This window comes from Mirounga angustirostris, unplaced genomic scaffold (genome assembly GCF_029215605.1).
Source record: "Mirounga angustirostris isolate CCGP_5_RB_7025 unplaced genomic scaffold, mMirAng1.0.hap1 SCAF_6, whole genome shotgun sequence".
Lineage (NCBI taxonomy): Eukaryota > Metazoa > Chordata > Mammalia > Carnivora > Phocidae > Mirounga > Mirounga angustirostris.
Window position 1 is genome coordinate 92,262,386 of NW_026991714.1, and position 26,401 is coordinate 92,288,786.

At 43.6% G+C, this 26,401-nt stretch overlaps 1 protein-coding gene across 1 annotated transcript in view; it reads left to right on the forward strand.

The window, feature by feature from the left end:
- Positions 1-693: 693 nt before the first annotated feature.
- ARID5B (AT-rich interaction domain 5B) overlaps positions 694-26,401 on the forward strand; it is a 180,361-nt gene continuing 154,653 nt past the window's right edge. The window contains exons 1-2 of the mRNA XM_045877911.3: positions 694-849; positions 1,281-1,535. Of these exons, the coding sequence (XP_045733867.2) occupies positions 829-849; positions 1,281-1,535 (276 nt within the window). The 5' untranslated portion in view covers positions 694-828. The remainder of the gene's footprint in view (positions 850-1,280; positions 1,536-26,401) is intronic.

Consider the following 26,401-nt stretch of genomic DNA (forward strand, 5'->3'; position numbering starts at 1 on the left):
CCCTAAATGCAGTCGCTGTCCGTTCAATATTGTTTGCAAAATCCTGAGATGTGTGTGCACTGCTCACTTGTCTTTCTGTTTTTGGGGGGTTTTTTGCCGAGTATTTTTTGCGAAGCGAACAAATGCATTAATATTTATATGTTTATATAATCGATAACCCACTTTTCCCTTCCATGTAAATAGGCATCAAAATATAATTTAACAGATTAGTTCTCGAAAACATGGCAGTGAGGAAGCGTAATTTAACTATCAAACAAATCTACATGTCTAATAACAGCAAATCTGCTAAGGAGCATTAGAAAGAGGAGCAGCGCCCCGGAATCTCTGCAGGAAATGTTCTTTATATTAGACATATACAAGCAGGTCCTGTCAGATGCACAGCGGAGCTCGCTAGCTCTCGTCTCTTCCAAAAATCTCATTAGACGACACCCCTAGACAAGGGAGATCGGGAAGAGGGACATCTCATCTTCACACAGTTTTAGGGTGGATTTTATTTTTACAAACCGTCCTATATGTTTTTTGCCTTGATCCATCCGCTTCCCGCCGAGATCGGACGGAACCTTCCTTCCGATTATGAATTTGATCATTCCACATTTGGAAGGAAACCTACACAGTTTTGACAGGAGCTGAAAATTGAGTCGTCAGAGAAATATTAGGACATATTTTCAATCATTTTGGTGCCGAAGGGGAGGCAAGAGCTCAGTTTTATATTGAGACATTACGCCAGCTGAAGGCAGAGAATGTTTTTCCCTGCCAGGACCTGATGCAATCCATTCAAGCCAACAAGTTTGGAGAGAATGTTGAGTTCAATCAATTCAGAACGTCGAGATGGAGCCCAACTCACTCCAGGTATTTCGCTCTCCTCCGCTCCTCCGATCCCGGCACCCCCCGGCACCCCCCAGCCCCCCAGCTCACCCACACCTCTGCACCCACCCACACCCCCCACAAACTTTTCACCAAACTTTTACCCTCTGCATCCCCCCAAATCATTTTTATTGTTTAAAAAAATCCCTGCACTGATCATACATACATAATGTAATTTTACCGCCTCAGATGGAGAAGTAGGGAGAGGTGGCGGTGGGGGTGCCCGGAGTTTTTTTTTTTTTTTTTTTTTTAAGGGAAGCAGAAAATTTGTGGGCTCTATTATTTTTCCACCCAGCTTTATATCTGTTGGCTCTTCTGTATTAAGAGTGTGGATGTCTGTGTGTAAATGTGTCTGGGAATAGATGTTTGTGCTCTGATGGCTACGTTATTTATTTGGTGCTTTTTTTCCCCTGCAGTGGGTCGGCTCACCGTGTGGCTTGCACGGACCTTACATTTTCTACAAGGCTTTTCAATTCCACCTTGAAGGCAAACCAAGAATTTTGTCCCTTGGCGACTTTTTCTTTGTAAGATGTACGCCAAAGGATCCGATTTGCATAGCGGAGCTCCAGCTGTTGTGGGAAGAGAGGACCAGCCGGCAACTTTTATCCAGCTCTAAACTTTATTTCCTCCCAGAAGACACTCCCCAGGGCAGAAATAGCGACCATGGCGAGGTGGTAAACTTATATCTCCCTCTCTTCTTTCTTTATTGTCCCCCCCCCCCCAAGTAATGCTTATTACAGGGCAAGCTTGAAAATACTGTATTCACTTCTGCAGGCGAGCAGGATCGACTCCTTTTTTAAAGGGGTAGCGCCACTAGCTGGGGCTCGAGTATTTTGCCATTGTCAGAGTTTGGCTGTCAGCTTTACAAAGAGGATCCAACTGCTGATTTTAGTCAAGATCAAATAACTTGTTCGAGAAGGGTTTTGTTCAAGGATATGTGTGTGTGAGAGAGAGAGAGAGAGAGAGAGAGAGAGGGAGAGAGAGATCGTTCGCTCTCTTGCTACTGCGCTTGAACATCACATGCTTTTTATATATTTTTTGCCTTTTGAAAATCTTACCTTCGCGTCTGGCTCGGTCGGGGCTGGGTGGATTTCTTTCGGTGGGTTTCGATATTGTTCACTTTTTTTTTTAAGTAAGTATTTGATATGTTTAAGAGGGCGGAAATTACGAAATGGAGGCAGAGTGAGATCAAAAGCTATTGAGTTGGCAAAGACGTGTTGAATAAAGTGATAAATGACAGGTACTGGAATAATACATTCAAATAACTTGCAGATCTGCCCGGGCGGATTTCAAAGCGGTCGTGTAACCGGCACAAACACGTTAAGCATTAACAACTATCTCTCGCCCCCACCCCCACCCCCCCCACCCCCCCACCCCGGACAAGCCATTTGATGTTCTAGTTTTCAATTACTCCACGCAAAGTGGACGTCTTCCAGCGCGATCTTTGGGGATGTGTGGGACCGGGACGGGGGAGGGAAGGCAGAGGGGTGTGTGCTCGCCCACTGGCCCGGCGCGTCCGGCGGCCTCCGTGCCCAGACGGCGCTCCGGGGGAGGGTGGGGAGGGACCGAGCTTCGCCGGCACGTTTCTGGGCGGCCGCAGGGGCGCTAGCCGCGCTCCCGGGAGGACGCCCGAGGTGAGCTGCTGTCACCGGGCGCCGGGGCGGCCGCCTCCCTTCGGCTCTGTCATTTCATGTGTGACCGCAGTTCTGCGGGCTCCCCTCGTCAGCTGACCGACCTCAGCGCCGTGATACCCACCAGGGGAACTATTTTGGGGAGGCTGTGCCCTCGGTGCGGTGGGAGGGCGGGCGCGCGGCCGCCTGGCAAGGCTTTGTGTTGCCCGAGCGAGAGCAGGGTGATCAAACTGAGACTTTTGAGGGCAGCTAGCTCTGTGCCAGGCCCTCGAGCTTTCGAGGTAGATGTAAGGATCTTTTTGTTAAATGAATGGTTCCCCGTTTAACTCATCCCGGAGCGTGGAGCTGCCTGCCAGTCCTTCCACAATTCCTTGGTTTGATGGAGTTGATTGTACTTTTGGCATCGCCAGTTCACTCCCTCTCCCAGGATCGAATTACCCATCAGTGGTCTATGCCGGTTAATTACTGGAGTTCGTCAAAACCTTCGCCCTCAGATCTGCCTCTTCGGAAATAAGCCCCGCCCTCCTCCCCGAATGTCCCCCCCCCCCCCCACCGCCCTCCCCGGCCAGCTTTGGGTTTTAAACGTTCATACTTCCCGACGTCTGCCTGCAATTTTACAAAGGTGTTGTTTGGAAATACTGGGAAAAAATACTGCAACCTACCAACAGGTTGAGCTCTTTCCCCCTCCCAAGGTCTAGCTCGGCCCCCTCCCCCGCCCCAACTTTCCTGCGCAGCTGTCTTCCTCCCCTCCCCCTCCTGATTTCTTATTATTTGCTTTTCAAATTTATTACTTCAACATGGCCTGTGATCTGGAAAAGGGAAGGATTAAATATCCAGAAAAGAGCTGGTGCCTAATAGACTTCTGACTAAACCCAGAAGGAAATTATTCAGTGTTTTATGAGATATTTTGTGGTCACTCTCCTCTCTCTTTTTTTTTTTAATTGAAACTGAAATATTTTTAAAGACCCCGAGTTGACCCCACTTGGTCCAGTTTTAATTTCTGTTGGTGTAATTAAATAGTGAATTCTGATTTAAGAATAAAAACAGTATTAGCCGAAGGTTGCATCTGTTAGAACTGCTGATAATGAATAGATACACAGTATTTTTAAATAAATGATGTTAAAAATTGTTCATTAAGGGGAAATGAAAGCGAACCGTTGTAATGATCTGCACATTTCGTCACTGCTATATGAGCCATACCTAAGAAAATTAATCTTGTCATTTAAAAGTAAACTCTAGGGGGTTTGGGGAGGGAGATGGCTCTATTTATAATCCTCAGCTGCATATACATCGTCTAATATTATGCATGATTTGTTTTTTAATGCTAACACGGCTGGTAATTAGCTGTATGATTATACTTGTATATTTCATTAGGACTTTGGCTGATGTCATTGTGAATTATTCAGCCATATTAAAACAATTTTCAATTGAGATAATGACACGCCTCAAAATTATGCAAATGCAGGCTGCATTGTGCAAAATAATTATGACAAATGTAAAGCAGGTAGAAAGTTTCCCAATGCAGATTGCTTTTCCACCCTGGTGATGTCATTTCCCCCCCTGGCCTAAGTTAGTCATTCATTAGCTGAATAGCAGCCCCAGTCTCCTCTGGAGGAGAGCCTACAGAAACCAGCATTTACTGCAGGCACCTAGAGGGGGCAACAGGGTCCTCTCATTAAGAAATTTGCTTTGTTTTCACTTACTCCATTAACTTGTTTATATACAGTGAAATGATTTTTGTTATTGATTTTAAATAGTTTGGAATGATGCATTTGCCATTTGCAAAGTGTAACTGAAAGAAAAAGGTTTCTTGGTGATGTGCACTGTTACTTGGAGAAAATGTTCAGCACATTTAATCAGCCAGGACAGTTTATTTTAAGTAACCAAATGGAGGTTAATAATTTCTTGATTGAGCTGACATCAGCATCCATTTCAAAAGGACAGCCAGGACTCAGTATGCTTTTTTGGTTTAAGAGAACCATTCTGTCTATTTATGATTTCTTGAAATGTAAAGACGTCAGTTCTAAAAGCAGGAAAATTATCATTGTGCGAGATTAGAAATAGCGTCCCTGTGTGGTTTGCTATCATCTGCAGAGGGCCTTTTTGGGGAATATTTTATTGATCCTTGCAATAATTGTATGAGGCTGGATAAGGCAGGACTTTGTATGCCATTTTACAGATGGAGACAGAGGCTTAGAGAAATTATGTGGTTTGTCAAAGGTCACCAGGCCAGAACGCAGGCTTTTCTAAGCTTTAGGGTTGTTTTTTTTTCCCCCACTAAACCCTACCCTTGACACCAGAGTTTTAATGCATCATATTATATTCTAGAAGTATGCATTAATGTGGGCTGGTCCTTGTTCATTTTAGAATTATGACTAGTCAATCCGTTTTGCCAGAGGTCACTGGATTTTAGGTAGCAGAACCATTCTTATTCTATAAAGTTCAGCTGATTCGAGCTAGTGGTATCTAACAAGAACAGTTGCGTTTTAATACCATTATTAATAATCATTAACAATTTATTATTGGTTATAATAACTATGATAATGACTTAACTGCTGCCTTCACATAACTTCCAGTGCTGGCAACTGGTGTAGAGGAAAAGCAGTCCAGAAAGAGTTACATCTTGATTCTGCAACTTAGTATTTGTTCGACCTTGAACCAGCATAAACACTCTGAGCCTCAGTTTCTTCAGCAGCAAAATGGGGACAATAATGAGGCTGACTGGGGATTGTGAATATCAAGAGGCATTGTATGGGCAAAAGTACTTCAAAAACAGTACAGTCCTTAAAAATAGAAAAGAGGGATGATTGCGGTGACCTTTATTCTAGATACTAATTTATAAACAATAAGCAGGATAACTTTTATGCCTGTGTGGAGGTTCCCAGGCCTAATCATGATACTGTCTTAAATTACCATGAAAGTGAATAGCAGAGCCATATACAAGGAGTTAAGTATCTTTAGTAATTACCCCCAATCGCCACATTCAGCCACAACCTCTTCAGAGGAGGAAAATGGCAAAGTAGGCGGGTAATTGGTTCTGTTACTGGGTAACTTCTGATTATATTCATTTTCAAATTGCCAAGCGCTTAATCTATTGGCAATATACACTCTTAAAAGAGGTGGATGTGCAAGCTTGGATTTCAGCCTGACCGTGGGCTGGATTCTACAAGAAGCTTTACTGGGCACCTACAACTTTGAGTGTGGATGAGTAAGCTAATGATGTCAGGAAGTCAAGATCAAGTACACCTGGGCATTACAGATAGTAATGACACGTAGTCAGGATTTCTACAAGTGGTTACTATCTGGTTAAAAATTGTCAAACATTCATATTCCAGAGCCCCTGTTGAAATTAACTCGATTGGAATCTCTGGAACTGGGGTCCAGGATCCTGCATTTTAAACATTGCCTCACTTTCCTCATCTATGAAATGGAAATACAGTACCTACTCCCTAGGATTGCCTTAAGGATTAAATGAGTCAATACATGTGAAGTGCTTACAACTGAGATTGGCCCATAGTAGATTCTTCAGTAGTGGTGGACTCACTGTTTTCATCATTAATATTTGTATTGCTGTTCTCATTGAAATTTGAGACCACTACCACTACTTTCCTTTTTTTTTTTTTTTTAAGATTTTATTTATTTGAGACAGAGAGCACAGCCAGGAGGAGGGGCAGAGGGAGAGGGAGAAGCATACTCTCCGCTGAGCAGGGAGCCAGATGTGGGGCTCGATCCCAGGACCCCGGGATCATGACCTGAACCAAAGGCAGAGGCTTAACCGACTGAGCCACCCAGGCACCCCCACCACTACCTTTCCTAAAGAAAGGTTTTCTCTGTGAGAGGACAGCATCTAGATTAGTTTGCTAGGACAAATACCCGATATAGGTCTCCCCAAATCAGGTTGGCTTTCATCCATATGATGAGTTTAGCTATGTCACCAAAATAAAAAGTTCCTTAAAGATTTACATTTCAGTATGGAGCTATGCTGTCATCTGGATCGGCAGGATGTGTTTAAAAGATTGCCTGCTTGTATCACATCTCGTGTTAGTCAGACACGTTCTGAAATCTAGGAGGTGCTGGACCGACCCTGTTCTAGCTGTAGATGGCTGCTCAGTCTCCGGTCTATATACATGAGCTGACTTTTTTTTTTAATTTCCAAGACCTCTTCAAGTGACCTCACTGACCTTGGACAGTTTCTTTAGCTTTTCTCAGCCTCAGTTTCTCCATCTGTAAAATGGATCTAATGATCTCTACTTTGTCAAGAGAATTAGAAACAGTAATGGGAAGCGCCTGACAACTAGCATAAGCACTTACTACAGGAGAGCTCAGCAAATGAGGGATGCAGTTCGGGCAGTTTTTAGTAGTTTTAGTAATGACCTTCAACTAGGTGAAGGAGTAACTTTGCTCTAACTGGCTGGCCCTTCAGAACTAGGGCGAGAACTAATGAACTCTCTGGAGAGAATTTAGAGGACTGTGATAAGCATTAGTGAACTGCGGCCTGAGGGCTGAATCTGGACCACTGTCTGTTTTTGTAAAGTTTTATTGAAACAAAGTCAGACGCAAATTGAGTCCTTGTGACGGCAAACATTTGACCCACACAGTGGAAACTGGGAAATTATTTACTGTTTAGTCCTTTACAAAAATGTTTGCTGACCCCTGGCCTATGGAGTTGATTTGAAATAGGGAGCGGGAGTGTGTACTTTTTTTCTCTTTCTTACTTGGGTTGGAGCAAGACCCAGTAATACTAAGAAATAATTTAACAGTCATGTCAAAAATATTTGCATAAACAAATAAATCTCTGTTTCATCACTGATTCTAATGATGTTAAAATTTGAGAATCAGTAGAATGTGTACTGATTTAGATTTTGTAGGTTCAGATCCTAACTCCGGCAAACGTTGGTGTCATCTATCTTGAGTTAATCAAAAACTGCTTGTTGAGTGCTAACCATGTACTCGGAGCTCTGCTAGGTACAGAGATGGATGCAAAACAGTTCATGGTGTGACCCTGTTTCTCAAGAAGCTTATCAATCTTCATTGAGAGATGAGATCAACACGTTTTGAAAATGTAAAAACAACATAATTCGTTATGTAACACGTTGGTGAATTGTGCTGACAATAAATGCAATGTGTGTTTAAAGGAAGGCTCATGATCTGCATGATTTTGGAAAAAAGAATTTATTCAGCTTGCAGATGTTGATTGAAGGCCTACTATGTGCTGGACAACAGGATACAGAGAAGAAGGAGAAGGGCCTCAGCCCTCAAAGAGCTCATCGTTTACACCCATGGACAGACATTGGTCACAGAAAAGCTGTCAGACTCTCTCTGTGCTCCTTAGTTAAAGTGGAGATTAATTAAAGTCACTATTTATAGCCTTTCCTGATCTTTCTGGAAACTAGAAAGTATTGTCTTTATCTTTGAAGTCTCGATCACTCAGTGCATATTTATAGAGCACCTACTTTGTGCCAGAGCCTGTTCTAGGCCCTGGGGATACAGCCATGAACAAGATAGACAAGGATCCCTGCCTTCAGGGCTCTTCCTGGGCTGTGGTTGGTTTCGCCCTCCCCTGTGCTTCGCACATGCGCCTTTGGTGATGGTTATCTGTGTCCTTTTCCTTTGCCTGTCATTCCCCCTTTCCACCTCCCCTCTTCCCCCACCCTAGCGCTGTTCTCAGGAACTGCAGGTTATGCCTTATTCACCTCTGGGTACCCCCCTCCCCCAGTATTCAGTGCCAGTCACTAAGTATTTATTGAATGACTATATGACATCAGTCATCTAAAATGTTCTTTCCCACAGCCTGCTTTCTTTAAGGCCAGCCTGGTTTCTTCCTGGCAGAGGACCTACGATGGGTCATTCCCATGTGGGCCAGCTGCCGCATACCCCCGACTCATGCGTGTTCTTTCTCATCTAAAATCCATCGTCGTTTTGCCCCAAGATGTGAAAAAGCGTAAAGGATTTTCTTTCAGAGTACTCCGCAAAGAGATGGGTGCCTATTTGGGACTGATGATGAGGCTAGACCCAGCATGTCCGTGTTTGAGTACTTTTCCCATCTTCAGCCTTCAGCCCATAAAAAGCCGGGGCAGTGCGGTGGCGGTCTGACCAGAGACTGCCGGTCACTCCTTACCTGAGTGTGGTTGGCAGCTCCTGTGGGCCAGCATTCTTCCCAGACTGATGGTCTTAACTAGGCCAACGTTTGATAGTGAGTCAAAATTGTAAGCAATTAAAAGCTCCCTTGACGTTTAGAGTGTCAGGCACATACTAAGGAAATGTTATTTTTATGGAGTACACGAGTCCATACATGTAAATACTTTGTTATTAATTATTAATAAAGCATACCATTGTTCGTGGTGGCATCTAGTGATACATGACTCGAGCTCATTTATCAAAGTCTAGTTTTAACCAATATCCAGAATATAATTGCTCGAATCAAAATGCATTTGCTTGTCATTTTTTATAGCCAGGGGTGGTTGGACATTTGCCATCTCCCACTCAGAATAATATTGTAGCTAGTGATTACCCGTTGGTTTGGCTTTTAAAGAAATTTAAAACAAATTTATCGGTTGTTGGCTTAAAGATTCATTCGCCTCTCAGAAATGCCGTCGCAGATTTCCTGCATTTCTTGAAAACTTTGCTCCCGTGGCCTCGCACAGGCATGGATGGCTTTTTCCAGCCACGCTGTGGTCTTTGCCGGCTTGCCTGAGATTAGAACCCGGGCCTTAGCCTTCGGAAAACACGGCTTCCATCCTGGACTGTGAACGTCCGGATCGACAACACATTTCAAACATGCAGATGATGATTATTACCAAAAGGGTGCTTTCGAATCATGCTAATGGCATCAATCTCCAGCACATACTTGCGTAAATTAATTCTGCTTTTAAAATCAGATGCACTGTTAGCAGCGTCAAAGATGGATATTTGACATTTATCACACAGACGAGGACGTGTGGTTTAATTACATGAATTTTCTGTAGAATCTCTGTGGCTGTATAAATAGATGCACAGTGGCGCATGTCCTTGCACGCGTGACCATCAAGTTCACAGCCCTGTCTCCATCCCTTTGCCACGATGAGGAAAAGAGCGGGGAGGGGCCATGTGTTACTAGTCAATCCAGTGGCCCCAGGAGCCTCTTCCCCCCCTTACCATACCTTTCCTTTCTCGTGACTCAGAGCACACCCAGGCTGTGAAACACACCCCCTCCTCCCCAGAGCTGAGTTCCAAGCCTGATCAGTGACACTAAACATTAAACTCTTGTCTTTGAGAATAATAGGCTTTGCTTTCTACACCCTCAAGCATGTTGAGCTACTGTGCAGGCTGGAAAATAAAAATGTTCTAATTGTGTCTTTTAAATAAGCATAGGAGTGAATTAATTAGACCATATTTTGTCTTTAGTTGCTTAGTTACACAATAGTATTCCTGAGCACGAGTAAGATAAATTGGCTCTTTTTGTGCTGCCTGTCCCTTAATCATAATTACTGTATTGCTTAGGAGAGTAAAGCATACATAGATTTTGAATTTTTTATTAATAGTCAAAAATATGCATATGATATATAAAGTATATGCTGTTCAACCTGTTTTATATGCTTTTATGTGGGAAGAAGTTTTATTGTGGTGGTAACATTTGCATTAGTTGCTCAAAGATGTAGTTCTGGGAAATACATAATTGAAATGTTTTTGAATTGCTTTTTCTGGCCTTTTCAATCTTATTCAAAATAATAGTGCCTCCAGTCCTGGAGCAGTCATTCTCATTTGATTTAACATCTTTCTTTGCACTGTGTGTGCAGGGCCCAGCCTTAACCCTGCAGAGCCTAGACGGGGCTCCGTGATTCTCAGGCCTCAGACATCGCGCCTTATGTTTCTGGGCTCACGCCGTTGGGGGTCGGGGGCAGTGGGGCAGCAGAGCATGAAATGCCCTTTGTCCTTGGCACACTTCCACGTTCCTCGCAGAAATTTCCAGGGTTAGAGATCGTTAAGACTTTGTTTTAACTGGGGCTAGACAACGCTATGAGCTTGCCTTCTGGGGTCTTACAAAATGGGATGTTGCTACCAGAACTCGGGTTTCTGGCCCCCTACCCCGACCCTCCACCGAGGAGGCAGCAAGAGTTGGACAGCTTGATATAGTTATTGAACAATGGGAGAGTCTGGCTTAAGACCCAGGATGCATGCTGGGTAAATGTATGTGAAAACTGACCCCATTGTTCTGTTGTATTTGAAAAGCAAGTAAATTATTTACAGATATTTGCTAATTAAAGCACATGTTGTTTTACCAGCACAAAAGAACACAGTATAACTGGAGACAAAGAACTAAGTGCAAATAATTTAAACTTGCTAATTCTGTGTATTTTTCTGAAAGGAGGAATATGTTTTAAAAATATGTATAAATACATACATATTAAAGTGTGCGTGTGTGTGTGTGTGTGTGGATATTCGGATATGCATGTGTGGGTTTTGTTTGGTTCTGACCCCTACATGGGAAGCCTTGCATGCTACAGCGGTAACAGGCCAAGTTATCACCAGTTACCTGTCACTGGGCTTGCCCCAAGCCCCCTGTGGGCCATGGGGATGGAAATCATTGTGAGAGAATACTTGTTTTCCCTTTAGTCCAAGCTTTGCTTGCCATCCTCTGGGTTGAGCTCGGCTCAGGGTACCAGTGGAAAAAAAAGAATAAAAATGTTCTTACTCACTGCCTTGTTCTCTGACTTTCCTCCATGACAGGCTCGGGTTTAGTTGTTTTTCTTCTGTGACTACCCAACTTCGGTAACATTCTGGTTGGAAATCTGTGTTGTGGGATGAGGGCCTCTTGACATGGGGCGAAGGGTTCAGATGCAGAGAAGGTCGCCGAGAACATTCTCATACTCTCAGAGACCTTCCCCTGGCTGGATGTTGGTGGAGCCATAGGGGCAGCTGGTCCCTCTGGCTCCGCCATCTGCACCGACATGTTTGGTTTCAGGTGTGACTGGCTGGACATCCCTTGGCTTTGTTGATAAAGAGGATCAGGAAGGCTTGCCATGGTTATCTAAGAAAAAGGCTCATGTCTAATTTGCCAGGGACATTTGAATAGACTTATAGGACATTCAAGAGAGCAAGTCCAGCCCCCTTTATTTAATGGACACAGAAAGGCCAGAAAAATCTTGGGCCTAACAGCCAGCACCCTCGGGCACAATGGTCTGCTGCTTTGAGGAAGAAGGGCTGCTCTCTTAAGGTTCTACTCTGAGGAAAATAGGCAGGCGTTTCCCATGGGTGTGTTCAGGGTGGATCATCCCAGCGCTCTTAACCAGTAGATGGTGCCTCTGTGGGACATGACTCGTATAAAATCACTAATGAGAGTGTGGGCTTTAGTGCCAAGATACTTACCCAAGGGGCAGTGATTACAAAGAAACCAGGCTTGGTGTTCACAGTCCCCGCTGGACCTTACCTTCATTTCCATATTCTTTCCTGAAGTTAGGAGGGCCCTCTGATGGTATTATTTATGTTGGCTTAAGAAAAGCTTTGCTGAGACGGCACTCTTGGCGGCAAACTGAATTGGCATTTCTGCCACTCTGATATTCACGGATGGTTTCTTTCATTCTGAAATGTTTATTGCATGCCTACTATGTGTCGTTTCTCTCCAGTGGGGACATTAAGAGTGAACACAATGACTAATGCACAGATAAAAATTTCTGTTCCCATAGAGCTTACTCATTCTCTCATAATAAGAAGGAAAAAGCAACTTGATTGATTTATCCAAAGTGGCGGAAAACTATCCCCATACATTTTGGTCTTAGAACCACATTCATACTTCCTTCTTCTAAACTTTTCTCTTCTCTATGTATGCACAACCCAGAGAAAATGCCCCAACTTTCTCTTCTTCCAAACCATCTGCCAAAGTTTTACCCACAGTGTTTTCAATGAAGTTACAACATTTTCTGTTTATTGAGTAGCTATTATGTGTCAGGCATTGCATATATATTAATATATAAATTAAATGCTCATTTAATTCTCAAAGAAATTCTCTTAGGTTGGTTGTATTGTGACATTTTCATACTTCATAGATGAGGCAGCTGAGGCCAAAGGAGGTTAAATAACTTGCCCAAAGTCACGTATAGTTAAGACTCAGAGCTAGGATTGAAATCCAGGTTTTCCTTGATTCTGCCAGGATTGGTGAGTTTCATGTCTCCCTATCACTTTAAAATACACTAAGGGACTAACAATGGGATTTTGATTATATACTGACCTATTCCCTAATTGAGCCTTCATGAATATTGTTTCTTCAGTCCTTCATTTATTTGTTCAGCATATGGCGCTTGAAAGCTTCTGTCCTGCTCTCTAGGAATGTGCAGTCCAATTGGCGGTTGACTGATACACAGATGACTCAGTCATCATACTGTGCACTTGAGGAATAAAAAGTTTAAAAGGACTCCTTAAATCCCACACCCCCCCAAGGCAGGCATGTGGTGCCTCTCACACACTGCACAGGAGAGGAGACTCAGCCTCAGCCCCCCTCGAACGCCTTCTGTGTGCAGGCCAGCATGGGGCCCTGGAGAGACAGAGGTGGGGAACCAGGCAGATCCTGCCTTCAGGAAGCTGCCGGTCAGGTGGGGAGTGCATAATTAATCAAACTGTCACAAGTAATGGGTCATCGTGTGGCACAGTCAATGTGATGGAGTAAAAATACAGGGACCTCTGACAGGAGTGCCTGATCTTGTTGGGAAGCTCGGTGAAGGCATTTTGAAAGAAACAACATTTGAACTCAGGTCCAGTGAGATTCTGATGAAGGTTGGGAAGAGGTTTCTTTCCAAGATGTGGAGGTGGGAGCAGTGTCCCTACAGGATGATTTCTGGGCGGAGCCTAATCTCGGTAAACAGGTTAGAGATGCCCATGCCGCCCACTGGAGGCACCTACTGTTCTCGATGTCATCGAGACACCTAGATGGCATCTTCAGAGGTGATTTACATTGGGCGGCTGTGGGGATGTTGAAAACAGGGGGTCAGTAAACAAAGGCCCACTGGTCAACTCTGGCCAGCTGCCTGTTTTGTAAATAAAGTTTTATTGGCACACAGCCGCACCCAGTTGTTGACAAATGGTTTCTGGCAGCTTTCACACTGCAGTGGCAGAGTTGAGTCGTGTGACAGAGACTGTGTGATACACAGAGCCAAAAATATTTACTATCTGGCCTGGGACTAAATTGATATTAATAAAGGTAGTAGTAAAACTAGATGCTTACAGCTTCACGTGAGCTTTTATTTACTCCTTACAATAGTAATACCATGAGGTAGGTTCTAGTGTCATCCCCATTTTGCGGGAGGGCCATCTGAGAAGTTAGGCGACTTGTCGAGGTTTCTAAATTCCTTCACCAGGTGAATGACAGAGACTGAATGGGAACGTGAGCTCTTGTGATTCCAAAACACAGATGGCAAAAACATCGCGCCGTCCTGCTGACAAGTGGAGGAAACACAGGCAGTATGAGCAAAGGGGTCTAGAATTCACCAAGATATTCCTCTGTGAAGTAAAACCTCTCAACAGCTGGATCCCTCTTTCAAGGCCCTGCTCAAATGCCACCTCCTCCATGATGTCTTCCACCATGTAGGGGAGAAAGGGACCCAGAGCCCATGCACGTGCTTAAGTGCCCACTGGGCCCGGCAGGTGACATCAAGTGGAGTGAGCCAGGTCTGGAAGAAAATATGATGCTTGAGGGAACTTGGGACGTGCAACTCACTCAAATGTCGTTACTCACATCCTGCTGATCATTACTGGGCAGGAATGTCATTTCATATTGCCAGGTCTTTCCATTTTTCAAGAGACATGTCAGAAATCTAGACTTTTGTGTGAATGTAGTTGGCACTTTGGTCCAACTTTCAAAAAAAAAACACTGGGCCAAACAAAACATATCTTCAGTCTGGATGTTTCCCCCCAACCTCTCCCCCAACCCTGGCTGCCACCTTGCACTCTCTAGAGCAAAGCTTTGGATGAAACCATTCTTATATTTGGCCCATTTTCTGTGGATAAAGCAAAAGGAACTTATTGGTCCTAAAGGGGCAGCAAAGAAGTGAGAAGGGGAAAGCCAGGTAGACAGAGCCCTCACCCTTCTCTCTAGCCAGAGTTCCAGAGGCCTGCCGGTACAGGACTTGAGCTGTGGAAAGAAGCGTGTGCGAGTAGGAAAGTGGCCTGGAGTCATGCTGAAGGTATCCTGGAGACAGGAAGCTTGGGAGCAGGCCCTTGAAAATAACTAGGACTCTCTTGGATGAGCTTTTTGAGGAATGAGTTGGACAGAGGGGGAAACCCTTGACAGAAGAAGCCATAGGAAGGACATAGATAGGAAGGAAGGACATAGCAATATTGGATATGGTCTACACTGGGCAAGAGGGCAGGGATTTAGTGGAAAATAAGGTAGACCGAGGCCAGAGTTTAGGGGGTCTAGCAGGTCAGTCTTCACTTGAATCTGAAGGCCAGTGCTGATTAATAATTTCACATGTGCATTTTGTCTTTCTGGTTGGAATAGAAACTCTTAGTCTAGAAGCTTGAGAAAACCAAATGTGCATACTTACTCTGCCAGTTAGTAGCTGGTTGTCATCTTGGTCTACTTACTTAATCTCTTTGGGATCTCAGTTTCCTTACCTGTAAAATGGGTTCCTCTTACAGGGCTGTGAATATCAAATGAAATTTATATGGGCACAGAGCACCAAACCATGGCCTGGCTTCTCCTAGGCCTTTAGCAGATGCTCGTTATCGATCCTGCCCTTCCTGGTCAGGGGCCAAATCATAACGTATTGTCTCAATGAGGTCTGTCATGATGCTAGACTGTTAATAGCTCGTTAATAAGTAATGTATTGGTTAAGCCGTTGGACTACTAACTATTATTTGAAAAATGCTAACTAAAAAAACTATCAATTTGAATAGAGCGAAACTTCCTGGCTTCCCATCTGTCCTGAGACTTTTCTGTTTAGGCGCAGAGATTTTGATCCATGTTTGAGGTTTCTGGTCAGGTCTCCGTTCTGTTCTGTACCATTTAGATCTTAAAGGACATTGAGGGGGCGTCTCTCCCATCAGCCACAACAAAATGGGATGAGATGGGGGAATGATGGTGTCAAGAGACAAAATCTGCATTCCAGATGTTCCATCTTGGTATGCCAAAGAACGTTCAAACCTGCTGCTTCTCAGGTTCCGCCCCCTTCTTGAGGCAACCTCTGCGAAACTGGTGTTGACCTGCCGAATGTGCACAACATTAAATTTATTTCAGATACTCTCACCTTCCCTCCGTTTAAAAAAAAGCCTCTCCTATTTCCTATTCTTACCCCCCACACCCGCAATTTAAAAACATGTTTCCCCCCTAGACACCTCCTCTCCCTCCTCTTCTTGTGGTAGTGCTGGTGGTGGTGGGAGGGAGTGTATTTCACACACATCTTTAAGATGTGCGAGGGCAGGTTCTTTTAAAAAGCAAAAAAGCACCAGCAAAGGGATGCAAAAGGAAGGGAAGGGGTCCCAGCCAAAATGGCTGGGGGATCTCAGACATAGGATCTTCAAAATAGAGACTGCCTGCTGGGCCATTAAATCCTTTTGCTTTGGGTTAATCCCACAGTGTATATCAGATTACTGAATTCAGATGAAAACACTGCTCTAGTACTCTGTCTCCTCCCCAAATTATTCCAAAATCAAGTGTACATGGGTTATAAATACAGAAAATAATTGAGTTCTGTGTGTCTTAAGTGAAATAATCTGTTCCATTCTGTTTCTTGTGAATATTCTCCATAATAGTCTAATTGTGTTTTGTGCTCCTGGGAGCTGAATGTGTGTTCAGCAACAATGCATTGGGTTGTAAAATATGCATCCTCAACTATCTGGGCAGGCAAAAAGAAGGATCTAGTAAAAAGGCTGAAGATGTTTCTCCTAATGCAAATTGTATGAATCACATAAATGGTGGTATCTTTTAAAATTATCAGCAGGCTCTGTTTTTCTTTTTTCTTCCCACCTATAGGTCCTGTTTCTCACTCCACATTTTTGATGTTATAGATCAGTAATTCAATAGACAGCCAAGCAGGTGTTCAAATCACTCCTGACCCCCCAAATTCCTTAAGTGACCCCTCGAAGCAGTGGAGTGAAAACATTCTCAGCATGTCAGAATATTGAGATATCTCAGTTGCCTTAATTTTTTTTTTTTTTTGGCCTTAATTTTTAAAAGGCTGTTTTCTGCCCTTTTTGTTTGTTTGTTTGTTTCTCTTTTTAAGCAAAGAGAAGCCACATCTTGATCCTGGCCATGAGGATTGGAGGATTGTGTGTCTACAGGGCCTGCAGACTGTGCTTATAGGCAACACAATTCTGACTGGTCAGCTGTACCAAGGGCCTTCCAAAGATGAATCTGGAAAAGGTGGGAGGAGGAAAAGAGAGACAAGGCTTGGGCTTCTTCTCTGGTAGCTAAGGATGTAATACAATACTGCTCTTGAAAAACATTTCTATTTTTAAACATAGGTCTTTTGGCTGCAAATTTTTATTCAGTTCAATTCAACCAATATTTATTAGTATATCCAGGGTACTGTGGGGGTGGCAAAGAGATGAGTAATATCGGCCCCTTTCCCTTCAGTTGCTTGGAGGAGAGAAAACATAATGTTAGCCTTACTTGGCAAGATTATCTTTTACTCTGCCCCTTGCATCCAGGAAGATATGCTCATATTATTAAATAGTGTTCTTGGAAATTTCTGTGGGTCCCCCAAAAAAGAAAAGGCCTCTTGTATAGGTAGTTGTTTCAGGATTTAGGCAGGCAGGAAGCATTTTTCCACTTCTCAGCAGAAATTAGTCTAATTTTCAAGCAGAGTCAAAACTGGTAGTTAGCACCTTCTTTCATGGGCTTTATTTCATTATCACACAAAAATGTGTACATATATCCCATATTAAAGATGAGTGTATTGTTATCTATTGTTGTATAACAAGTTAGTTACCTCCAATTTTTGTGTCTTTGGACAACATTTATTATTCAGTGTTTCTGTGGGTCAAGAGTCTAGGTAAGGCTTACTGGGGTGGCTCTGACTCAGGGTTTCTCAAAGTTGTAATCACAGTGCCCGCCTGAGCTACGGTCATCTCAAAGCTCACTGGGGTAGAATCTACTTCCAAGTGGCTCACTTGCCTGTTGGCAGGACACAAGTCCTCGAGGGCTGTTGGGCTGAGGGTCTCATTCCTTGCTGGCAGGTGACCGGGGCCTCCCTCAGTCCCTTGCCATGCCCCATGGGCTTCTCCATGGGCCAGTTCCGAACATGGCGGCCTTCACTCACAGGGTGCGAGTGAGACAGAAGCCATAGTCCTTTTGTAACCTAATCTCAGAAATGACATCCATTTGCCTAATTCTGTTTGTTGGCTACTGTGCAACCCACACTCAAGAGGCTTACCCAAGGGCATGAATACGGGGAGGTGGGCATTGTTAGGAGCCAGATTAGCAGTAAGCAATGGAACCAGTCACCGTAGCCTAAGGCTAGTCTGATGAGGGTTGAATGATATTCTTCTCACCCTATCTAGCTCTTTTTTTCCTCTCTCTCTCTCCTTTTGTTGTTGCATATTCTCTCTGGGTGATTCCTTCCAAACACCTCCTCGCTCTTCTGGGCATTTAATTATAGAAGACATACATGGTAGACAGCAGATTGCCTTAATCTTTTAAAGATTTGTAAGTCTTAGAGCACGTCAACAAGCCATATTGGGTCTTTCTTAAACCTAACATCTTGATCAGTGAATTTGGAGAGTTTTGCTGGAAAGGGCATTGTGTCTGGTGTGATAAGTCTGCCGAGAGAAGGGGAAGGAGGCCCCTGTACCTGGTGTAATTAAACAGGCTCCTTATTGTATAAGAAAATAGGTAGGTTTCATGCACAGTGGTTGAGGAGGGGCATTAAGTCAGGTTGGTATGTGTCCGTGTAAAGACATAAACATCCAAACGAAAGGGATTGTTGTCCCAGTTTGTGTTTCTGAGAAGTGGGTCTACAGGAGATGAGCATGTCCTTGCTACCCACCAACCTTCTGCATATGTCATAGGGCAGCTGGGCTTCCACCTTGTAAATTCTGTGAAAATCGGTTATTTCATGGGAAAACGTATCTATTTCTCTTTCTGGGAAGATGCAACTTGGTTTTCTACCAAGTGTTCAAAACATACATAAGTAGGCATTAAAGGTTTGAGGAAAAAATGACAATAAGCAAATTTTAGTCAATTTTTTTTTAAAGATTTCATTTATTTATTTGAGAGAGAGAATGAGAGAGAGAGAGAGAGCACATGAGAGGGGGGAGGGTCAGAGGGAGAAGCAGACTCCCTGCCGAGCAGGGAGCCCAATGCAGGACTCGATCCCGCGACTCCAGGATCATGACCTGAGCCAAAGGCAGTCGCTTAACCAACTGAGCCACCCAGGTGCCCCAAATTTTCGTCAATTTTTAACAATGGAAGTTGATTTATTGGGTAGCCTCCATGCTAAACCTACTGGAAATTTAGAACAAAGGAGTGTGGATTCAAATTTAGAAGCGTGCATCAGCTATAAGGCATGCACCATGGTGTGTGTGTGTCTGTGTGTCTGTGTGAGTCTGTGTGTGTGTTTAACCTTGAGTTTGACTTTGCACCATGCTCCTCCCAGTGCCTGTGTATCCTGTTTTCTCTGCATGAAATGTCCTATGTTCTCCCCCCATCCTTTCCTCCCCTCCTGACCTTTCTAGCTCCTTCTGTTCCTTAGGGTCTTAGCAGAGAGACCTCCCCAACCACTCGATTTGAAATCATCCCCAGTTCCACCCCTGGTCTTCCATTATTGCCTCTTCTAGTTCTTTTGCTTCCAATTTTTTTACTATCTGGCTCTTAGACTGCCCCACTCCTCTCTCTTCTAATACACACACCTCACACCATACACTACACATGACACTTAATGACAGTAGGCCTCAGGAAGGTAGGGAATTTTGTCTGTTTTATTTCAGACTGACATATAGTTGGTGCTCATTAAATATTTGTTGAATGAATGAAATCACTTATGACAATTTCTCATTATATAAATCATATTTAGTTGAGGGCTACCGTTTACCATCTACCCACCCCCCTAGACTGGCCTCCATGAGTCAGGGGCTTCTTCCCCAGCTGTTCTAGTACCTAGCACAGCTCAGAGTAGATGCTCAGAACATCGAAGAAGGGAAGAGTGAATGGATTCTCTGGCAAAGGACTGAAAAGAGAGTAGCCTTCATTTCCTAAGTGCGAACAAGAGGCCGTGGGCACCATGCATTTCGGAAGGGAGCAGCACAGAGTCTTATTCATCCTTATCTCTCCGTGGCTGGTACTCAGCCCAGGGCTCGGCCCAGAGCACAGTCCATACAGGTTAACTGGATCAGATTGAGTTGAGCTAGGGAAAAGCTCAAAGTCTCTCGTGACGATAACACTGGTGATTCCTTCTGTATTCCCTTCTGCAGTCGTTTTCTCAGAATGCCCAGAAGCATGCATGTGTCCATTCATCTGTCCATCCATTGGTTCATTCACTCATTCTTTAAGCTCCACTTGGGAGTGTACCGGCTATTGGAAGGCATGGAAAGCTGTGCAAGTTTTCAGCCCTGCTTTCAGAAAGCTTACCTTGAAGGAAACTTGGGCTTCATTCTCTGGGGTTTGTACAACGTCCCTGGGACAGCAGCAGAGTTGGAACTAGGCCGTTGGAGTTGCTTGGGTCTGTCCTCTGCACCGGCCTGCACACCACGATCTTCGAACAGGAGTAGAAAGGTCACCAACTGTGGTTGCAGACTGGCTCTTGCATTAATCCTGGCTTATTCAAAAACACGCAGTATTTTTCCAAACTGAGTTTAGAGCTTTTGATGGAAGCCTGAATCATTTACCATGGCAGAGCATATCACCAGTATAGGGAAAACCAGAACTTAAAAATACAAAGCCCCTTTAAGTAATCCAATATAGGATAATTACATTATTAAATAAAGCTGTGGGTTTCAGATTATTCCACCGCCATTGTACATGTAAGGATAATAATGTGAACTGTGCAAAGTGAACAGAGCAAAAAAAAAATGTTTAACAAGAGGGAGCATGTCTAAATCATATGTTTATGTTTAAATAGAGACTACACAAAACAGGAAGATTTACTTGGTTTCTACATTAAAGCGTTCTAAATAGGCATGAGGCTTTTGGTGATACGCTGTGAAGACTGCTCTTCTCATTAATGACAGTAGTATGTCAAGACTCCACGCCAGATCACCAGCAGCCCTGCATCATTCAGACAGTGTCCACCATGGTTTTCATCTACCGACAGGGGCAAAGAGTTTTCTTCTTCCTTTTAGGGTCTTTATGGAATATAGGCCCCACTGAGCTGTGTACCTGGGCAGAAGGTAACGTGCCTGTAAAAGTGGGTGAAAAAAGATCAGGAGATGTCAAAGGAATGGTTTGGAGTCGTTCAGCATATTAGACCGTCTGTGTTGGGTGGCGGTTGAGTTTGGGTTTTATTGTTATTGTTTGTTGAGAAAAAGTGGAGTTGAGAATGTTTTCAACTGAACTTTAACACTGGAATTAGACTCATTTATCTTCTTTTGCTTGTTTTAATGGCCAGAGCTAAGAATATAGGTGCCAAGCTAGTTTTTATCATAGCAACCTCAAAGTAGTTAAAAAAAAAAATAGACTGTGGAGTGAAGACCCCATTAATTTGGCCAAAGGGAAGGTGGGCAGGCTCAACCATTAACACGTCTTTCGGTATGTATCAGATACTTGCCTGTTTAGAGAGGAAGTATCTAGGACACTGGGATGCATCTTCTTGCTCTCTGCGTAAATTGTTTTTAATCTTAGGGAGGGAAAAAAGGCTCATACATGGTCAATCCAAAAGGAAAGATATGAAACTGGGCATTAATGAGAGGATGTTTCTGGGGTTTTCTTTAGAGATGGGCTTCTAGTCAGGGGAGCAGGCTGCAACCTAACAGGTTTTAAATTAACTTCTATTAAAAATGTATTTAGCTACATAAAATATTTAGGATTTTGAATTACTTGTTTGATACGCAAATGCCTTTGGCTATACCGTGAAGGATGGTTGCATTACATCTGACAAATCACACCTCAGAGCAGTCTTCTGTTTGCTTACTCCCTCTAATTGTGCCAGGATGGATTTCCAAAGTTCATTGAGCCACAAGCTTCACCCAAATATCTGTGGGGAGGGAGGGAGGAGGTTGGAAGAGAAGGGGCTGGCTTGGGAAATTGGAACCCAATACACTAATGGGTCTCCATGGCAAATCCATTTCATCATGTTCAGGGAGTCAAATTAAACCTTAGCACATACTTGAGAGGATATCTTCATCACTCGGACGACAGAAAATTCTTCACATTTTTAAATAGCACATGAATGGCAATTCCTATAATCTTACTTTGAGGACAAAAACACAATACCAATCAAAAATTCAAATCCCTTTTTGTTGCAAAATGACCTTAAATCCCAACCCTTCCCTCCTCCCCCAACCCCCAGGATACTGTTAGGGGAGAGTTCCCTTATCCCAGGGTGGGAGTAGCATGGAGCTTTACTAGAGAAAGGACCGTAGAGATCAATTTGCCAGCAAGACGGGGGTGCTGCCAAATCTGGTTTCTGGTTCCACCTCAGTTTTCTTATCTCTAAAATGGGCCTGAGAACACCTACCTCAGAGAGTCCTTGTAGAGATCAAGTAAGAGGTCTGTCAAATTCGTGGATTAGTGTCTGGGTAAAGTAAAACATCTCAGAGTTTTCGACTGCCCTATCCTCAAAGACTGAGGAGAATGACTTAGAAGCCCAGACATTAGTAATTGCTTTCTGGCCCAGCTTCCCCTTGGAGGTACCCAGCAGCTACAGGGTTATCCACTGTTCCCTGACAAAGAATTCAGAAGAGTTAGGAATACACACAGCTACTCACAAGTGGCATATGGATACCCCTCGCCCTCACTCCCTCATTTTCAGTTAAAGCCATGTGATATAGTAATAGTAATCGCCATTATTTCCTGAGTGCCTACTCTGTGCTGACCATTGTACTCTGATGGCTTCAACATCCTTTACTGCCCTAGGAGGCAAGTTTTTTTTTAATCTTAATCTTTTTTTAATCTTATTTTCCCCCATTCTTTAGTTTTTTTTTTTAAAGTAATCTCTACATCCAACGTGGGACTCAAACTCACAACCCTAAGATCAAAAGTCAGACGCTCCACTGACTGAGCCAGCCAGGCACCCCACCCCCCAACCCATTTTTTTTAGATGAGACCTTGGCAAGATGATGCCATGCTCCCAGGATGAATGTGGACATTAAACCTAGTAGAGCTGCATTTGAACCTGGGGCAGGCAGACTCCAGAGCCAGTGCTTTCTAAGTATCCCTTCGTTTCTCCAAACATGGAACCATCCAGAGATGGTGTACCATTAAGATAAGCAGTTTTTGTATGCTTTAGGCACAGCCTAGTCCTTGGCTCCTCGGGAAGTACGAAAGAAGTAGAGATTAAGCAAGGATACCTGCCGCTAAAAAGTTTCCGCAATGCAGGTGTTTACTGTAGAACATGGAATTACACAATTCAGCATGAAATAGTGGTGCCTCATAAAGATTTACCATTATGTCACAGGTAATAAGAACAGGAATTCCCAGTCCAGGGACCAACTTAGTGTTGATATCATTTTATTTTGTCTACTCAGTACATTAAAAAACAACTACTACCATCTATTGCCATCCTTATTTCTAAGGAAAAATGGATATTATTACACCACATGAAAGGAGGAGGGACAAAGTCTTAAATGGGAAGAGTGGGCAGGGGCCCCGCTAGGTCAGTTCATTCTCCAGTACAGAGAATATTTTAAAAACTGTTCCCTTCTCTATGCTCTCTGCCCTCTGTTTCACTGGTTTGACTCCATGAACAGAGCTGCTGGCCCTGTGGTTTCTGGTGGGGTTCAGCCAGAGAGGTGCCCTGCCAGGATGGGGATAGGAAGGAGGGTGAAGACAGGTGATGATTCCCTGTTCTTTCCTGTGCAATTCCTCCAGGCTCTTGGTGTCCCTCCAAGGAAGAGTCACCACCACTGGTAGAGAAGGGTCTACTCCATCCTAGTAACCGCTCGCTCCCTGCTTTGACCCTTAGGCCTACAAGTGATGATAACTGACCTGCCCTTAGCCCAAGTTCCTTTACTCTATCTCTTGTGGCTCCTTTACATCCCACCAACACGTTTGTCATCAGTGCCTTTCTGAAATCTTCCTTGGATTATCATTACACAAGCATTCTCTTTCTTGCTGGGATCCTACACTGGTACAAAGATCGCCCCTGAAATCTAGCAAATGGAGCTGCGTTGTCTTCCTTTTTCGCATTTCACGGCTGGCCAGTGAAAACTTCCATCTTGTCGACCCACGTTACCGTTCTGCCCTGACTTTGTTGGACTTCTGACCGGCAACCACGTGCCTGTAGAGTGAAACCTTTTACTCGCTCTGTAGGTGTCCTGTTAGTGGAACACACCAATGTCTTAACTGGGAGAGTGACCGGCCACGTGAGCGTGAGAGTGGCCAACCCAGCCAGGCCCGGTGGTGGCAGTCTTCCCCTTGCACGCTGTGGGCACACCTGCCTACCACAGTGGTGAGGGCACAAGCCGATGTGCTTGCACTGGTCTTTCTGAATGTTAGCATTTAACAGGGTTTTGTGTGTTTGTTTTCATTTTTAGTTTCTATCTAGATGAAAATATCCCACTCTCGTGGAACCAATTGGACTATTATTTTGGGTTCACTATTTATTTAGCTAACATCACCTGTTGGTATGCTTGTGTTCCTAACATTTATCACATTGCAATTGCTACAAAGAACATTTTAAAAATCTAGGATGTTTGGGGAACATTGAGGTGAATATGCCGTGTTTTCCTGTTCTCATTCCATCCTCTCTCTGTCAACCCCTTTTACATTACGTTTATGTGTTCATGATACTTTAGGCTTTATTAACATAGCTGAATATAGTTATCCTTTTTTTTAAGATTTTATTTATTTGAGAGAGAGAGAGGGAGAGAGAGAGAGAGCAAGCAGGGGGAGGAGGAGAGGAAGAGAGACAAGCAGACTCCATGCTGAGCATGGAGCCCAGTGTGGGGTTCGATTCCATGACCCTGAGATCATGACCTGAGCCGAAATCAAGAGTGGGATGCTTAACTGACTGAGCCGCGCAGGCGCCCTTGAATATAGTTATCCTAAGCAATGATCAGTTACTGGTTACCACATGGTATGTTATGAGGAAGGCTGTGTTCATGTTCTCTCTCCTGAGGAACGATATATTTATAAAGATAGAGGTTTTTCTGTGTGTCAGAGAGACCCAGAATTAAAATTGCTTGGATAAGTCGGGAGTTCAAAATCTCTCTTGTGTCACAGCCTACAGGTAGATGGTTCAGGCCTAGTAAGGTGGCTCTGCACCATGAGGTTGCCTAGACACCCAGCTCCTTCTGTCTTTTTCTCCTGAGAGATTTGTCCTCATGTGTATTGTCCAAAGGCGTTTCCATTCCCTTTAAGGCCATGACCTGGTAGTGGCACATGTCACTAATACTCATATTTTTTTTGGTAAGAACTTGGTCACGTGGCTGCACCTGGCTATAAGGGAAGGCGGGGAAATGGTGGGGATAAGGATGCTTATCTAGTGAACAGCTTTGGAAGACAGAGCAAGTTTCTTTCTCCAGAACAAAGGGCAGGCGTGATTATTGACCAGTATTAAAGATTTGGGTTCCCTGCACTCAGGGTCCTGCTCCTATAGTGCACCCCACTTCACGTGCACATGTCAGCTCGCCCTCTTTGCATCTCATTTTGGGAATTAGGTATTGAAGAAACAACACGAACATGATACTTTGACTGCAGCTGTTGCTGTGAACAATAAACCGTTCTTTGTCTCTGACCAGGAGTCTTGTGTCCTCTGCCAGCATCCGTAGAATTGTGGCAGGCCAACTTGTAAGTTTGGAAGGAGAGTAAAATCTCAGACGCTTCATAATTCTTAATAAGGACGAGAGTTTTGTCAAAGATCGGGTTGTTCGTTATCAAATGCCACTAAGAGGTCAAAGAAAATGAAGAATAAGAAAAGGTCTTGGTTGGGCGCCTGGGTGGCTCAGTCGTTAAGCGTCTGCCTTCGGCTCAGGTCATGATCCCAGGGTCCTGGGATCGAGTCCCACATCGGGCTCCCTGCTTGGCAAGAAGCCTGCTTCTCCCTCTCCCACTCCCCCTGCTTGTGTTACTGCTCTCGCTATCTCTCTCTGTGTCAAATAAATAAATAAAATCTTTAAAAAAAAATTTAAAAATTAAAAAAAAAGAAAGAAAAGGTCTTGGTTACATGATATAATACAATGGTTCTCGAAGTTTTTGGACTCAAGACCCTTTACACTCAAATTATTGAGGATGCCAAAGAGCTTTTGTTTATATGGGTTATATCTATTGATATTTACTGCATTATAAATTAAAACTGAAAAATAATCTAAAGTACTTGGTAACTCATTTAAAAATAAAAACAATATGACATCCACATGTAGAAAAAAATGGATGTCGAGCTGAATCTCACAGACCTCATACAAGATTAAGTCAAAATGGATCATACTTCTAAATGTAAAGCTACACAGCTTTGGGCAGGAAACATAGGAGAAAGTGCTTATGACATGGCATTAGGCAAAGAACTCACAGGTGCAAAAGAGTAAAGCCACAATTGAAAGGAGAAAAAAACTGATCAAACTGGACTTGATCAAAAATTGAAAACTTTTGTTTTATTGAAGACACTGTTAAGAGAATGAAAAGACAGCCACAGGACGGGAGAAAATATTTCCAAATCCCGTATCTGACAAAAGACCTGTATTTGGTAGTTACAAGAACTCTCAAAACTCAATGGTAAGAAAACAAACAGCCCAATTTGAGAAATGAGCCATAGACTTCAACATGTGCTTCACCAAAAAGGATATACGGATGAAAAAGTAACACCTGAAAAGATGTTCAACATCATTAGCCGTTAGGGAAATGAAAA